General features: G+C 41.0%; 1 protein-coding gene across 1 annotated transcript in view; it reads left to right on the top strand.

The window, feature by feature from the left end:
• Nucleotides 1-15,306, top strand: part of hpca (hippocalcin) — a 61,089-nt gene that overhangs the window by 29,053 nt on the left and 16,730 nt on the right. The window contains 1 exon segment of the mRNA XM_034195824.1: nt 12,432-12,586. Within this exon segment, the coding sequence (XP_034051715.1) occupies nt 12,491-12,586 (96 nt within the window). The 5' untranslated portion in view covers nt 12,432-12,490.

Here is a 15,306-nt window from a genome sequence, read left to right as displayed (position 1 = left end):
ATAAAATGCATATTCAGGCAAATATGAAATAGTAAAATCCTTTCGTAGTCTTCTGAATTGTACTCTGATATTCCCTGTAGTATGATTTTCTTCCATAAATATGTATATTTTACCATGGGTTCAATCAGAGAGAGATATCCTCTATCTTTCTGTCTCTCTTCCTCTCCCTGCAGTCAATACCACTTTTTAAGCCTTTCCTTCTGCTCGTATGTGACCTTTATTACTTTCTCATATCCTCTCTTTACTGTCTTCCCTCGCTAAATCCATAGCAGCTGTATATTACAGAGAACTATAGGGTGTGTGTGTGTGTGTGTGTGTGTGTGTGTGTGTATACACGTGTGCTCCTTCTTCATGTTATAATCAGGATTTGTACATAATCTGAAACCTGTGGAGCTCCACACCGAGGACCAGCCCTCATTCTTATTTTTAACCACTCCATTAATGTATTTTTTCCTTCAATACCTCCATCAATCGTCCCTCTGTTCTCCCACCTCTCTATTCTTTGTTTCTTGCTGGCTCTGACGAAGGAGAACACGTCATGAAGACTTGATTAATTGATCGGTATTGATCAGCAGACTTTACCAGCAGTGGCACAATATGGAGCGAGAAGACAAAAGGAACAGGATTGATGGAAGAATGAGTCTTTAAAGGCCACATTCTGATCTATATGTATATTTAAAGAACACTTTTAGGCAGTTTTAGGTCAATGAAATAGTAAATTATCAATGCTTTTGTATTAACACTGGATCACATGGCGTTAGTTATGTTAAAGCAGCTCATAGTGAGAAACCGACAGTTCACCTCAGCTTTCCAAGGGATTTAAGAGTCGTTCACAGCTTATTTATTTTAATTGTATGGCCCTCAAATGTACTGGTTTGGTTTTAACAGAGCTACAATCAAAGGTCATATTGGACTTGTCATGTTAACACAACCCATGCCCAAAGCAATGAGAAGCTAACAAATGCAAATGAACTGATAAACCTGTACGCCGGTGCCTTACTGAATGCTGCCAAAAACATTTGCATTCATGAGCCTACTTGCCCTTCGGCGAAAGTACCATAATATGCTATCGCGGCGACTGAGTCTTGATGTAATGAAGCTATAGGTCAGAGTTTTAGCAGAAGAAAAGGTTTTGGATGGACGGGGACATGGAGAGAAAGCACTTTTGGTAATGAGGTTTGAGAAATAATGTATAAAATGTTCTGTTATGATGAGAATATTTGCTGTTTTTCATAGACCTCTCTGATGTGAATATCTTTACATCTTAGACACATTTGATAATGTGTCTTTGGGCTCGAGGAACTTGTGACGTTTTTCTTGGTTCTGCCAACTATTTTATATCTGAAACGAAACATTGAGAACTGGAGAACGTTATCTGACGATGAACTGATAATGAAAATATTTTAGGTGAGCCTTAATCGGATTTATTGAAAGCTGGTAGTTGGATGGCGAGGGTTGAGTGAAGATGGAATAACTGGAGAGCAATGACAAAAATGTGACGCAGGAATAAGATCTAAACCCAAGAATTAGTAAGCATTAAATCCTTCCTGCTTCCCTCCTCTTGAATACGGTCTATGGTTGAAACAAACTTATAAGATGTCCAGGTTTTGTTTTACGATATAAAATCCACTTGTTCATGTCTCTTCTACATCAACATGTGTCCCCTCTTCTTCATGTCTCTTCTACATCAACATGTGTCCCCTCTTCTTCATGTCTCTTCTACATCGACATGTGTCCCCTCTTCTTCATGTCTCTTCTACATCAACATGTGTCCCCTCTTCTTCATGTCTCTTCTACATCAACATGTGTCCCCTCTTCTTCATGTCTCTTCTACATCGACATGTGTCCCCTCTTCTTCACTTCTCTTCTACATCAACATGTGTCCCCTCTTCTTCATGTCTCTTCTACATCAACATGTGTCCCCTCTTCTTCATGTCTCTTCTCCATCAACATGTGTCCCCTCTTCTTCATGTCTCTTCTACATCAACATGTGTCCCCTCTTCTTCATGTCTCTTCTCCATCAACATGTGTCCCCTCTTCTTCATGTCTCTTCTACATCAACATGTGTCCCCTCTTCTTCATGTCTCTTCTACATCAACATGTGTCCCCTCTTCTTCATGTCTCTTCTACATCGACATGTGTCCCCTCTTCTTCATGTCTCTTCTACATCAACATGTGTCCCCTCTTCTTCATGTCTCTTCTACATCAACATGTGTCCCCTCTTCTTCATGTCTCTTCTACATCAACATGTGTCCCCTCTTCTTCATGTCTCTTCTACATCAACATGTGTCCCCTCTTCTTCATGTCTCTTCTACATCAACATGTGTCCCCTCTTCTTCATGTCTCTTCTACATCAACATGTGTCCCCTCTTCTTCATGTTTCTTCTACATCAACATGTGTCCCCTCTTCTTCATGTCTCTTCTACATCAACATGTGTCCCCTCTTCTTCATGTCTCTTCTACATCAACATGTGTCCCCTCTTCTTCATGTCTCTTCTACATCAACATGTGTCCCCTCTTCTTCATGTCTCTTCTACATCAACATGTGTCCCCTCTTCTTCACGTCTCTTCTTCATCAACATGTGTCCCCTCTTCTTCATGTCTCTTCTACATCAACATGTGTCCCCTCTTCTTCATGTCTCTTCTACATCAACATGTGTCCCCTCTTCTTCATGTCTCTTCTACATCAACATGTGTCCCCTCTTCTTCACGTCTCTTCTTCATCAACATGTGTCCCCTCTTCTTCACGTCTCTTCTTCATCAACATGTGTCCCCTCTGTGGAAAGAGACTCTGAAAGTTTCAGGAACAAAGATTCTCTCTCTTTTTGATCCATTTCTATAAAAACCTGTCTGAAAATGAGCTGATCAGATTTTGGCCACTTTATGATGTCATAACGTTTCTTTGTCTTGTGTAACCGTTAGCCAATCAGCAACCAAGGTAACCCCCCCCCCCTTATCACCTGAATCTCCTCCTCGAGCACCTTTGAGTTCTTTGTAACCAAATCTCTCTCAGAGGGGCGTGGGGAGGGGCTCCTTATTTTCATCTGAAGTAACAGACAGAGAATCAGCACTTTGGAAACAGGGCTGAAACAGAGGGGATTATGGGTAATGCTGCAAGGATCTGTTTGGTGTTTGGAGCCAAACACTTCAGACACATGTTTTGTGTATATCTGAGACCTGTAATATATTAATGAAAAACAGTATAATAGGGGACCTTTAAACTACTACATGTCCTGATGCGCAATATTAGCTTAGCGGTAGTGACGTAAAGTCGTTAGCTACTTACTTCTGGTATTTACGCTTTAACCAAACGTGTAAGTATCATACATGTGTGTTTTCCACAGATGCCTTTTACCGCAATATTTCAAAATGCATTGGAAAAATCCCATTGCTCTTAGTCTTGGGACAAAAATACGTCCTCACCTCACCACTTTATAAGAAACTCCTAAATTAACAATGTCAGAGCTTCCTGTTAGACCTTAAATTCGCCGACAGAGAACACATTTGAAACACTATTTGGTTCAATACCTACACCCAACATCTGAACACAAGTCATCCTCATAAGACTGAAAACAATATGTCTGAAAGCGGTTAGATAATAGAGGGCTGTGTGTGTGACAGAGAGAAGCCACAGGTTAACAAGATGGAAGTTCAAGGAGGAGAAAATGCGAATTGCTTGGCAGAAATGACAGGAAATAAAAGGCACGAGGAGCTGGAGAGGGGAAGAAACACAGAGGAAAGAAATATGGTTGAAAGGTATACGCAGCCGGCGTCTCAGGTGGTCTTTCAGATTGCTGTGAGAAGACGCAGCGGGAGGCTGAAAACAACTCAAGTGAAGAAGAGAAATCAATGGCGCTTGTCATTTTCTTTGATCCAATGATTTTTGTTCATGTGGCTTTGTTTGCTGTATTCTAGTGCTGCATACTTCAACCCCTCCCTATCTTCCCTTCTGTCTGGCTTTCTATCCTCTCCCCCTCCTCTCCATCCCTCTTCCTCCCTAATGACTGAGCTGTTGGCAGGCAATAAGAAGGCAGCATTTTCCTGACTTATAAGCAACATTAGACAGCGGAGAAAAGGACTGGCTCTCTAAAATGTTAAATTGGACTTTAGACTTATCTCTAATGCCTCCATTCCATCTTCTTCCAATCTGAGTCTGCTGTCTTTCCTTTTCAATGTATTGAGTTAACCCTTCGATGCCCGAGTGACTGGACCCTGCACTCTTCCATAAGTGGGTCAAAAATGACCCGTATTAGAATAATATGTGTTTTTATGCCATTTTTGTCATTTTGTTTAAGAAAAATCACTTGTATAATATTTAGTATTATATTTTGGTTCACACTAGAAATATTTTATATTTAATTTTTCACTATTTAGAATTGCAGACATTTTTTTTACATTTTGAAAAAAACCGTTTTGAACATATTGTCCCAAAGATCTCCGCTATTCTGAGACCCTCACAGTATCCCAGTCCCTTTTCAAAACTCATCTCTTCTCCTCTTGTCTACTCATAGCCCACCCCCCATCAATCCATGCCGGTTGATCAAGTTTGATAGTCCTATACCCCCCCCACCCTAACCTTCCCTTAGATTGTAAAGCGATTTTGAGTCCTTGAAAAGCCCTAAACAAATATAATGTATTATTATTATTATTATTATTATTATTATACTGACAGGTTTCAGATCTTGCTGTGTAAAATAATCTTCCTGAGAGGTGTCACTGGTGATGTCGTCTGTGTGTCCTACAGTGAATGTATTCCTGACAGCAACAGGTGATAATAATCAAAGGTTCCCATAGGATCCCATAGAAATGCATGCGGTTCATTTTTGACCCACTTATGGAAGCTTGGGGTAGAAATACAAAAACTACATTTTCTTAAAATGTAAATTTAAAATGTGAATGGCATGATATCCAAAACATGTTTTTTGAAGAATAGCTGGAATATGAAATGATAAAAAAATGTAATTACAAAGATACTTCAAGTAAACCACCTCACCGGGTCAAAACATACATCTTATGCATCTAAGGGTTCAACTTGGCCTGACTTATTGTAACAAGACAAAATCTTAAAAATATAGATTTTGTATGTTTCTCACGTCATACTCAAAGGTTATATGTCATTTCCAATAAAGGCAGTATTGAAACAAGTTTCATGAAAAAGTGCTAAATAATTAATTAATTGTAACTGAATTAAAAAGTAGGATTTTATTATGACATTACTCAACCAGAAAATACATTTGTTTAATTACTTGTTTCTTTTCAACCAGGGAAACAGATTCAGATTCTGTTGGTTTCAAATCGTTTTCATTTTCCGGGCTTCAAACATTGTCATTGTTCCTTCTTAAAGAGGCCCTATGTAGTCTTTCTCTTTCAATGTACTGCAGCTACACTTGGGCTGACGTATTGTAACAAGACTTTTTATTAAAAACCTGGTATCGGCCAGGGAGTCTCACCAGAGTCATCTCTACCTCGGGTGATGAGCCTCCCAAACCACAGCTAGTCAATATGCTTTTAATATGTCTTATTTCACATTGTCCGCCCACAGAAATCATCCCAGCCTGCTGTGGGAGGACTTCTCTCAACAGTCTGCAGTGAAACCTGCTCCAATCCTCCTCAAGGAGCATCTAACCCCAACGCAAAGAATTAAATTACTTTTAGTGCACGCTGATGTGCCATAAGGTGCTTCTGAGGGCTTTAAGGGCAATAAAAGTGGCCTTATAAAAGAAATCCAATTATAATGTTGGCACGAAATATCAGCCACTGGCAGCTGAAATGAAGCATCCCTCAAAGGTTTTATTCTAAAGGTTTACCATGCAGATTCATCGCCTCATCTGTGCCCTCACATATTGGCATTACAAGTATTGTTATTGAAATTTAAACCTCTGTGATCTTTCAGAAAGTTTAACGCACTGAGACTTTTATAGTAGCGTATCGAAAAATCCATCGGGGTGAAAACAAAATCTTAAATATATAGTTTTTTCTTCATGGTATACAAAATAGTTTGATCCAGTTCACAATGTGAGTTTATTTCCTTATATCGTTTTCATTTTCTGGGCTTCAAAGATTATCCGTATTGTTCCTTCTTAAAGAGGCCCTATTTGGCTTTTCCCCCCTTTCCTGTAGTGTGTAATGTGTGGTCCTGAGTCCCGACTGAATCACAGGGTTCAATCTTACAATTAAAGTATTAATAATCGCTAAAATCTGTTGTTATGCCTGTGGTCTCTCTTGTTTTAAAGTCAGTTAAGAATTGAAAATCCTCTCGTGGTGCGCTAGGCTTCACGAGCACCGGGCTCTTGGACTGGAGAGATAGATGAGTGATTAGTGTCTGAAGATGGAGGGATGAACGATAGATGTCAGCAGTCAAAGCTGGGTTAATGAAAGAAAGAAAAACACCACGGTGAAAAGGTCAAAGTGTTGCAATAGCTAGTAGAAAGCATTGACAGCCTTCCTGTGAGTTACACTCTGTCGCTTTCTGAGATGTGGTTCTCCAGGGCTTTGTCCAAATCTGTAGAGGACTGTCGTGTGATTTAACCCCTTCTCGAGCAGCCGTGTTGTTGCATTACATGTTACTTGTTAGACGCTTTTATCAAAAGTACTCAATACTGTGGGCAATCCCCACTGCATTAATTTGGGGTAAAGTGTCTCAGGGACACAACGACATGCTGACTGCAATGGGGTTTGAACCTGTGACCCCCTGATCCGAACACCAACGCACAACCCACTGCACCACACGCCTCCTTGGTCCAATAGAGGCTAAGTCAACACTAAAATGGCATGGTTAGTTTCTGTAACAATCTAAGAGCTTTTTTTCCCAAGGTTATTCCCAACTCTGTTGAATTTGGTATCAAAGTAATTTCAAAATATTTGCTAGCAAGAGGTTATGCATTCGTCTGTCAAGTTATCAGCAGAAAAGGTATCTGCCAGGTTTTCATGAAACTTGGTGGAACCACAAAAGGAAATTTGGATTGTTAGGTTGAGACACAATTTCAATATCTCTGGTACTCTTTGGCCATTTCTCAATCGCGAGGATGCTGGCTTGGTAGTCGCGTACTTCCAAGTCACTTCCTTCAGAAACGAAGCAAGTATGCTTCCAAACCACAGCTTCGGAAAACGAAGAAGAATGAAACAAGTGTGCCACTCTAACGGTTTCAACATAAACTGTACCGAAAATAAAAACCTCACGATGTCTATCTAATTATGAACTTGCTTTACTTTCACGGAACACATTTATGGTGATAACAAATGTAACAAAGTAACATATTTACCAACACATGTTCTACGCCACTACATACTTACATTTAAATGTGTGCTGCGTCGGTTCAGCGATTCTCCGCAAGGGTTTTTGAAATTGGTCCGTGTGCAAAGCATTGTGGGGATTTTAAGGACGCAAAGTCTTCCCATGTGCAGCCTCGAAATTTCCCCCAAACCAAGGACGCGGCCTCGGTGGAATTCCAAGTATGCTGGAGATTGGAACAGTCCTTCGGCGGCACTCGATGACGCAGCATCCTTGAAATATTGGCTTGGAAGCCAGAATCCTCGAGATTGAGAAACGGCCTTTGTGCCATCGGGCCTCTCTAGTTTATTCATGTTATGTCGGGATAGTCGAGAATTTTTTTGCCTGGAAATTCCCATGATGCCCCTTGAAGTCGGAATAGCAACTTGAGCTGCTGGTAAAACACAACGCATCTTCTTTGAGGCGTCCATGTTGATTCTGCATTTTGACTTTAATGAAGTTAAGACTTTTAAACTTGGGGAATAGGACCATCGGAGGGGCTTTTGGATCCACCATTGGCCTTGATGGCAGTCTGCATTCCTTCAGTGTGATTTCAGGCTCCTTTCAGGATTAATTGCATGGCCAATAGGAAAAGTAAAATGTCATAATTACAAATAAATCACATAACTGAGCAATTGTTTTCTTACAGACCGTTCTGGGAACTTTTTTAACTGCAAAGTTATACTCTCTAAGGAACTGTTTCTGAAATATTGAGTTCATTAAATTGCAGTTTGGAAAAATTGTTCCAACGACAGTTTCCGGGGTTTTTAACCATATCATGGTTTTCATCAATGCTCAGTTATCCAGACCATTGTTGTCATAAACCCATTTGACCATACATACATTGATGAGGACACACTTCATGTACTTTTAAACTTCATTGTACTTTCTGTTTTCTTTCTTTGTATTCAATTTCCTTATTAACTTTTGCTACAAGCCAATTAGGGGGATAGTTTGCTCTGTGTGTCATTTGTGGCACTTGCTGCTTTAATTAATGAATCTTTATCTATCCAATTAAATCTCATCCTCTCATTAAAGCCCTTTCTTCTTATTCATCTCCCACACGTCCAGACACACAAAGAGCTACAGACCGCTTCAGTTGTCTGTGTTTGCCTATTTGACAGTGTGGGCAGCTAAATGTATCTCCACAGGTACTAAAAACTGTGTGCGTCACTGCCTGTAAGACAGGTGTGTGTTTTCCAAACACAGCGGTGCATTTGCTCCGTTCTCTGCCTTGCCTGCTCAACTGAAACACACAAACTAATGTTTTATAGCGAGACATAGTTGTTTCAGATAGCTTTGAGCACTGCAAACACCACTCAATAACTCCTCGAGGAAAAGCTATTGGTTTGCTTTTGTCCTTAGATCGTGTTTGGAGGTAAAGACTGACTGAGCTGTACTTGGTGGCGTATCAAGTCTGTCACATTTTGTTTAAATGTGGTTGTGCTTTATACATCCATAGTCGGTGTATAAAGAAGAGTAAATGGCGTTCCGAACATCCCCAGTTTCACAATTTCAGGTTAATTGTACTCCATCGTACATTTTTACTATCTACGCCTTACCTTGACATGAAACAGGCCTTTTTGGAAAGGAACCGAAGCTTTTATATCTATCTCTGACCTCACTTCAATGGTAAATCTGAATTAAAGTCACACAATAACACAAACTACCTAACCAATCAAGGCAGCCATAGGGTAAAATAATTGGATTTTATGCAGTTATGATCATTTACTTTCATAAATTCCAGTTACCTATGCATCCTGACCCTGTGCTTCTCTCTGCTTTTCCCTGAGAGAGCTATTTGTAAACATTAAAGTTGTTTCCATTTCTCTTTTACTCCGTTTGTCTGTCCATTTCCTGATTATATCTATTAGATTCCCTTGAAAATAAACCCGCTGTCAGGACCTCGACTCAACCTGATGAACCCAGAGACAAGGTCTTGAATATACAGTGCAGGTAATCCCTCTTAACAGAGTAGGTGGTGGAAATAACAAAAGGCGCTCACAAGGAGGAAACAACTAGCGTGACAAAAAGAGGACTTAATAAAAACTTCAGCCTAACAAAATAAACAAACATAACAAAACCTGACAAGAGAGAAAGCAATCCTTTCTGAGCTGAGGCTTGGCACGACCATTCGAGGAAACAAAGGGGAGAGACAGGACTATTTAAACATGAGGTGAGTGGGAACAGGTGGAAACAATCAGAGGCCGGGCAGACGCTGATGATGGCGGGAAAAACACACAGGCTGCGTCTCAGGTCGATTATTTTCATTTCCTCGGTCGTCGGTCCTCGGTCTCACCGGAAGTTGATTTGCCTGCGCCATTTTGAATAGCGTCCCATGGCTCTTATTTCTGCCGGAGGACCGAGGATCGAGGAGCGATAATGGAGGAGCGATAACCGAGGAATCACCAGACCATCCTTCAATGAAATCCTCAGCCACTCGCCCCGCCCCCTTACTGTGTATCGCTTACTGATTGGACGATGCAGCGCATGCACTGATCTGGCTGTTGTCAGACGATCAGCTGTGCGGCGTCATCACAAACGGACGTCGCTTCACGTGGCGCTCCGGAGGAAACGACGTCCCATTGCTCTTAAAACTCATTTCCCTGCTTCTCGTGGTTTCCTTGCGTCTCTCCTTCCCTAGTGGCAGGGACTAGTCGCAGGGAAACAACGCAAGTGAGGAACGCAAGGAATCCATTAAACCGAAGTGAGGTGCAGCTAATGGGGGAGGAAGAAATAGGGCCTGAAATGAAAGACAAGAGGTAAATACAAAATAAAACAGGAAATGACAGACAAAATACATAAACATAACACATTTGACCGGACACAACACCCGCCCATTACTATTATTCACAATTTAAGACAAAGCATACATGTCAGCGTTCAAGCATTTAGTCAAACGCCTTCAGAACGAGGGAACTAATATGAGTTTAATTTTGCTTATCGAGTAAACAAACGATGGGCCATGTTTGCTAATTATCTGAAGTTCTCAGCAGGGTCTCATATGCCTCACACCAACTGTTTGACTTTCTCAAATTCTTATTAAAACAAACAGGCCTGTGCTTGTTGGTGTAATTACCTCGAGAGACTGGAGACGCTGGAGGTCGGGGAGGTTGGTCGAGTCTCATATGAGGAGTTACAGTAAATCCCCAGTGATACTGCAATATAAACACACAATTAAACTTCTTCACACAACACCGAATAAACCTCTTTGATGGCAGACCATCGGCTAATTAGCTGTCCGGCGCAGTGAAGCAAAGCTAACAAGCACACGTTTAATCCTCTAAAACACCACGTATTATCCCCCCTGAAAACACACAGAGCACCTTCATTGTTTCCATGAAGTTCTGAAATGTTTTCCAATAAAGACTCAAGACATTTTACAAACAGTGTCCAGCTATAAACACCTCGAATAAGGAGCTCAGGCCACATAATGTTAGCTAATAGTCAGTGATTCTCAAATGGGGGTACGCGGACCCCTATGGGTACGTTGGGGTACTGCAGGGGGTACATGAGGTAAACAAAATAAAAAGGTGAATTAAAAAAATACCACGCATGATTACAAAAATAATCTTAGTACAATAAGTTAAATAGAAAACACAATTTTAGATAACATATTCCTAGAACCACTAAGGGGGTCCTCATACTGTATAAACATGTTACATTTGTGTGTTGTATTTATAGTTTTTAATAATATATCATTTTGTTCATTGGTTTGTTAAACATATAATAATTCAATTGAAAAACGTTGTTGTAATGCATGCATTAAGGAGTTAATAAATCACACTTTTACACAATTATTTATATAGGCTTTTTCTGTCAAAAATGTCCGGGGTCGGTCAGGGGGTACTTGGCTGAGAAAATGTTTCAAAGGGGGTACATTACTGAAAAAGGTTTGAGAAGCGCTGCTCTATACAATGTTTAAGGAGCTCAGGCCACATCATGTTAGCTAATAGTCTAGAGGTAATGGCATTCTTTGGTGTATTAAGTTTGAACAGAAATGTAGTTCTGACACATACACATTTCTGTTATGTTTCTCATTTAGTTAAATTAGTCATTATCCTGTAACTGCCATCTGTCGCCACAGTATTGTTTTTTAAGGGGTACAATTCCCTTATGATGTAATAAACAACATGATCTAAATAGAATACTTCAAAAGGACCTTTGTTTTTCCATTCAGTCATTCATTCATTGGTATTCATATATTGAGGTGTTTTATCAGATCTGCCACAGTATACAAACACCTTAATGTTTAACAGTGAATTTGTAAAGGAATTTAAGGTGTAAAAAAACACTTATAACTGGACAACGAGTTCTGAAATCTAAGCCTGCTTTTTCTCTTTCACTAAGTAACACATTAATTGATGTTAGGTACACTATACATTAAGGAATCATTTCAATTTGCTCCCTTAACCACCGTATGAACAACACATGTAATCGATGAACCTTAATTACATTGTACTCAAAGCTGGAATGTTAAGGGAATACGTGTATATTGACGATGGCATGACGTAGTAGCATCTCTGAAATCGTTTTCTGCCAGGCAGGGAGCTCAGAGCTGAGATGAAGATTAGGAGATCTGGGCACACACACACACACACACACACACACACACACACACACACACACACACAAACACACAGCTGTCCAGATAAACCTGTAACTTTGATCAGTGGGCTAACGCTTGACGTCACAGGGTGTGTTTGGGATTATTTACTGTTTTGCAAATGTAATGCATCATTTAAAGACTTGTAGCGTTGCATAACATGGCGTGTCTAAGGGATGGGACACAATACCGTGACAAGGCTCACTTTGATTTCATTAAAGCAAGTCATGCACAGTCATTTTACCAATGTGTCAGCATGTTGCAGGAAACAGCCTCTGGCATCTTCCAGTGTTTGCTTTGTGAGTCAATTTGTAAAAACCTAATTCTGTGTATTTCAGCTATCTAGTCATTTAACAAATCTTGGTTTTAGGGTGATTTTTCTACCTTCAACTGTCACATATTTCTAATCTTGCTCAAACAAATCCTACTTTAATAGTATGTACTCTTATTTTCAGTGACATGTCGCTGTTTGCTGACAGACAGCATTTTATTTGTCAGGTCCTCCTCCTCTCTGGGTAATTGTTGCTGACCTGTTTCTTTCTCTCTGATTGACAGGTGGGAAGAGCAGCCTGGCTAGTTGTTGTTAAGAAAACAAAGAGTCCAGTCCCGTTGCCATGGGTAAACAAAACAGCAAGCTGCGGCCCGAGATGCTGCAGGACCTCCGGGAGAACACCGAGTTCTCCGACCACGAGCTGCAGGAGTGGTACAAGGTACGGAGAAACACACACGTTCATTACAAGTCAACGTTTTTTGTCAATCTTCCAGTTTGTGTGCACAGACAGAGAGATCGAAATACTGTTTCCCACAATCCCGAATACAACAAATACAAATATATATGAAAATATGTATCAAAATATGTATATACCTATATATACACAATCAACAGACACATTAAGACTTCAATAAAAGCACAACAATCAATACAAAATAACAGTCACTTCAATATCTTTGGGAAATGTACATTAGTGCAAGAATCCAATGTGTAGAACCAAGCCATTTGTAATGTAGTGCTACTACTACTGTTACAAATTCAGCAATGAAAAGCACCTTAATACATCTGCTCATGCACTACATTATACTTTCCACTTTTGTGTATGTGTAAAGTATAAAATATAGTAAATCCCACCAGCTGCAAAGTCAAATTAGGCCAGGACAATGGCTTATTATACCACTTCATGGACAAGACACTTGTGGCTGTGTTGCCTGGGCCACACCTATCTTTAAACTCAGCCTTCATGTTGATCTAAATATGCACACCACCACAAAGCCCCAATTGATCAATTCATGACAAAAAATGTTTTATGTTTGAGCTCATCTAACCATCTGCAATGTTTTCTAACGCTACTGTGTTGACAAAATCTGTACACATCCAGATAGACAGAGGTATAAACACCAGGTAGATTATTCTATACTTCCTCTGTGGTATCTCCAGCTGCAGTAAGTGTCTCCAGGAACACATTTTGCCATGATGATACACACACAGAGAACACTATCAGCGGTGAGGCTGGTTATTATGTAACGCTGAGAGGCCCATAATGCATAAGTACCTTTTACTTTGGATAGATAAGTGCATTTGGCAGGATTGTTACCTTTAACTAACATGATATTCAATATTGAAGTGTTTCGACTTTCACTTGAATCTGCTATGACAACCTAGATGTTAGCACATCATTGACACACATCAAAGTTGTTGTGGTGAACCTGGTATTAAACTGTAAACTATTGCAAAATCTAGCTGACATGGAGCAGCATTACAATTAACTCGCAGTTGTAGATCTGGCCGAATTTAGGTCCAAACATTACTCTTCCTGTAGCTCTGTTTTGGTCTCCACCATTTCTGACAGAAATTCATTTGTGTTGCTTGTGTCCGCAATCTCATTATTTGATTAATTTCCCAAAACCATAGATCCATCCATCCATCCATCTTCTCCCGCTTATCCGTGGTCGGGTCGCGGAGGTAGCAGTTCCAGCAGAGAGCCCCAAACTTTCTTTTCCCTGGCGACATCAACCAGCTCTGACTGGGGGATCCCAAGGCGCTCCCAGGCCAGCGAAGAGATATAATCCCTCCACCTGGTCCTAGGTCTACCCCTTGGTCTCTTCCCAGCTGGACGTGCCTGGAACACCTCTCTAGGGAGGCGCCCAGGTGGCATCCTAACTAGGTGCCCGAACCACCTCAACTGGCTCCTTTCGACGCAAAGGAGGAGCGGCTCAACTCCGAGTCCCTCCCGGATTACCGAACTTCTCACCTTATCCCTAAGGGAGACACCAGCCACCCTGTGGAGAAAACCCATCTCGGCCGCTTGTATCCGCGATCTCGTTCTTTGGGTCATGACCCATCCTTCATGACCATAGGTGAGGGTAGGAACGAAAATGGCCCAGTAGACAGAGAGCTTTGCCTTCTGGCTCAGCTCCCTTTTCGTCACAACGGTGCGGTAAAGCGACTGCAGTACCGCTCCCGCTGCTACGATTCTCCGGTCCATCTCACGCTCCATTGTTCCCTCACTCGAGAACAAGACCCCGAGATACTTGAACTCCTTCACTTGGGGTCCAAAACCATAGATGACGGACAGATTGGAGAGCTTTGCCTTCTGGCTCTGCTCCCTCTTTAGTCCCAAGATAGTTAACCCCTTTGCTCGGGGCATAATAACTCACTCCCAAACAAGAAGAAGCAGGCGTTTAAGCTTTCCCTCCTTCTGGTATTCTTTATTTGGGTTTGAGTTGCCGTGATCATTCAAAGCACAGGGCAAATAAATTAATCCGTAACACTGACAGACATTAAAGGTCCCCTATTATACTGTTTTTCATCAATATATTACAGGTCTCAGATATATACAAAACATGTCTCTGAAGTGTTTGGCTCCAAACACCAAACAGATCATTGCAGCATTACCCATAATCCCCTCTGTTTCAGCCCTGTTTCCAAAGTGCTGATTCTCTGTCTGTTACTTTAGATGAAAATAAGGAGCCCCTCCCCACGCCCCTCTGAGAGACATTTGATTACAAAGAACTCAATGGAGCTCTAGAGGGAGATTCAGGTGATAAGGGGGGGGGGGGGGGGGGTTACCTTGGTTGCTGATTGGCTAATGGTTACACAAGACAAAACATCGTTATGACATCATAAAGTGGCCAAAATCTGATCAGCTCATTTTCAGACAGGTTTTTATAGAAATGGATCAGGACAAAAAGAGGGAGAATCTTTGTTCCTGAAACTTTCAGAGTCTCTTTCCACAGAGGGGACACATGTTGACGTAGAAGAGACATGAAGAAGAGGGGACACATGTTGATGTAGAAGAGACATGAAGAAGAGGGGACACATGTTGATGTAGAAGAGACATGAAGAAGAGGGGACACATGTTGACGTAGAAGAGACATGAAGAAGAGGGGACACATGTTGATGTAGAAGAGACATGAAGAAGAGGGGACACATGTT

The sequence above is a fragment of the Gymnodraco acuticeps genome, unplaced genomic scaffold, assembly GCF_902827175.1.
Source record: "Gymnodraco acuticeps unplaced genomic scaffold, fGymAcu1.1, whole genome shotgun sequence".
NCBI classification, from domain to species: domain Eukaryota; kingdom Metazoa; phylum Chordata; class Actinopteri; order Perciformes; family Bathydraconidae; genus Gymnodraco; species Gymnodraco acuticeps.
The sequence above is the reverse complement of the archived record's forward strand: the minus strand, read 5'-3'. Positions and strand labels throughout refer to the sequence as shown.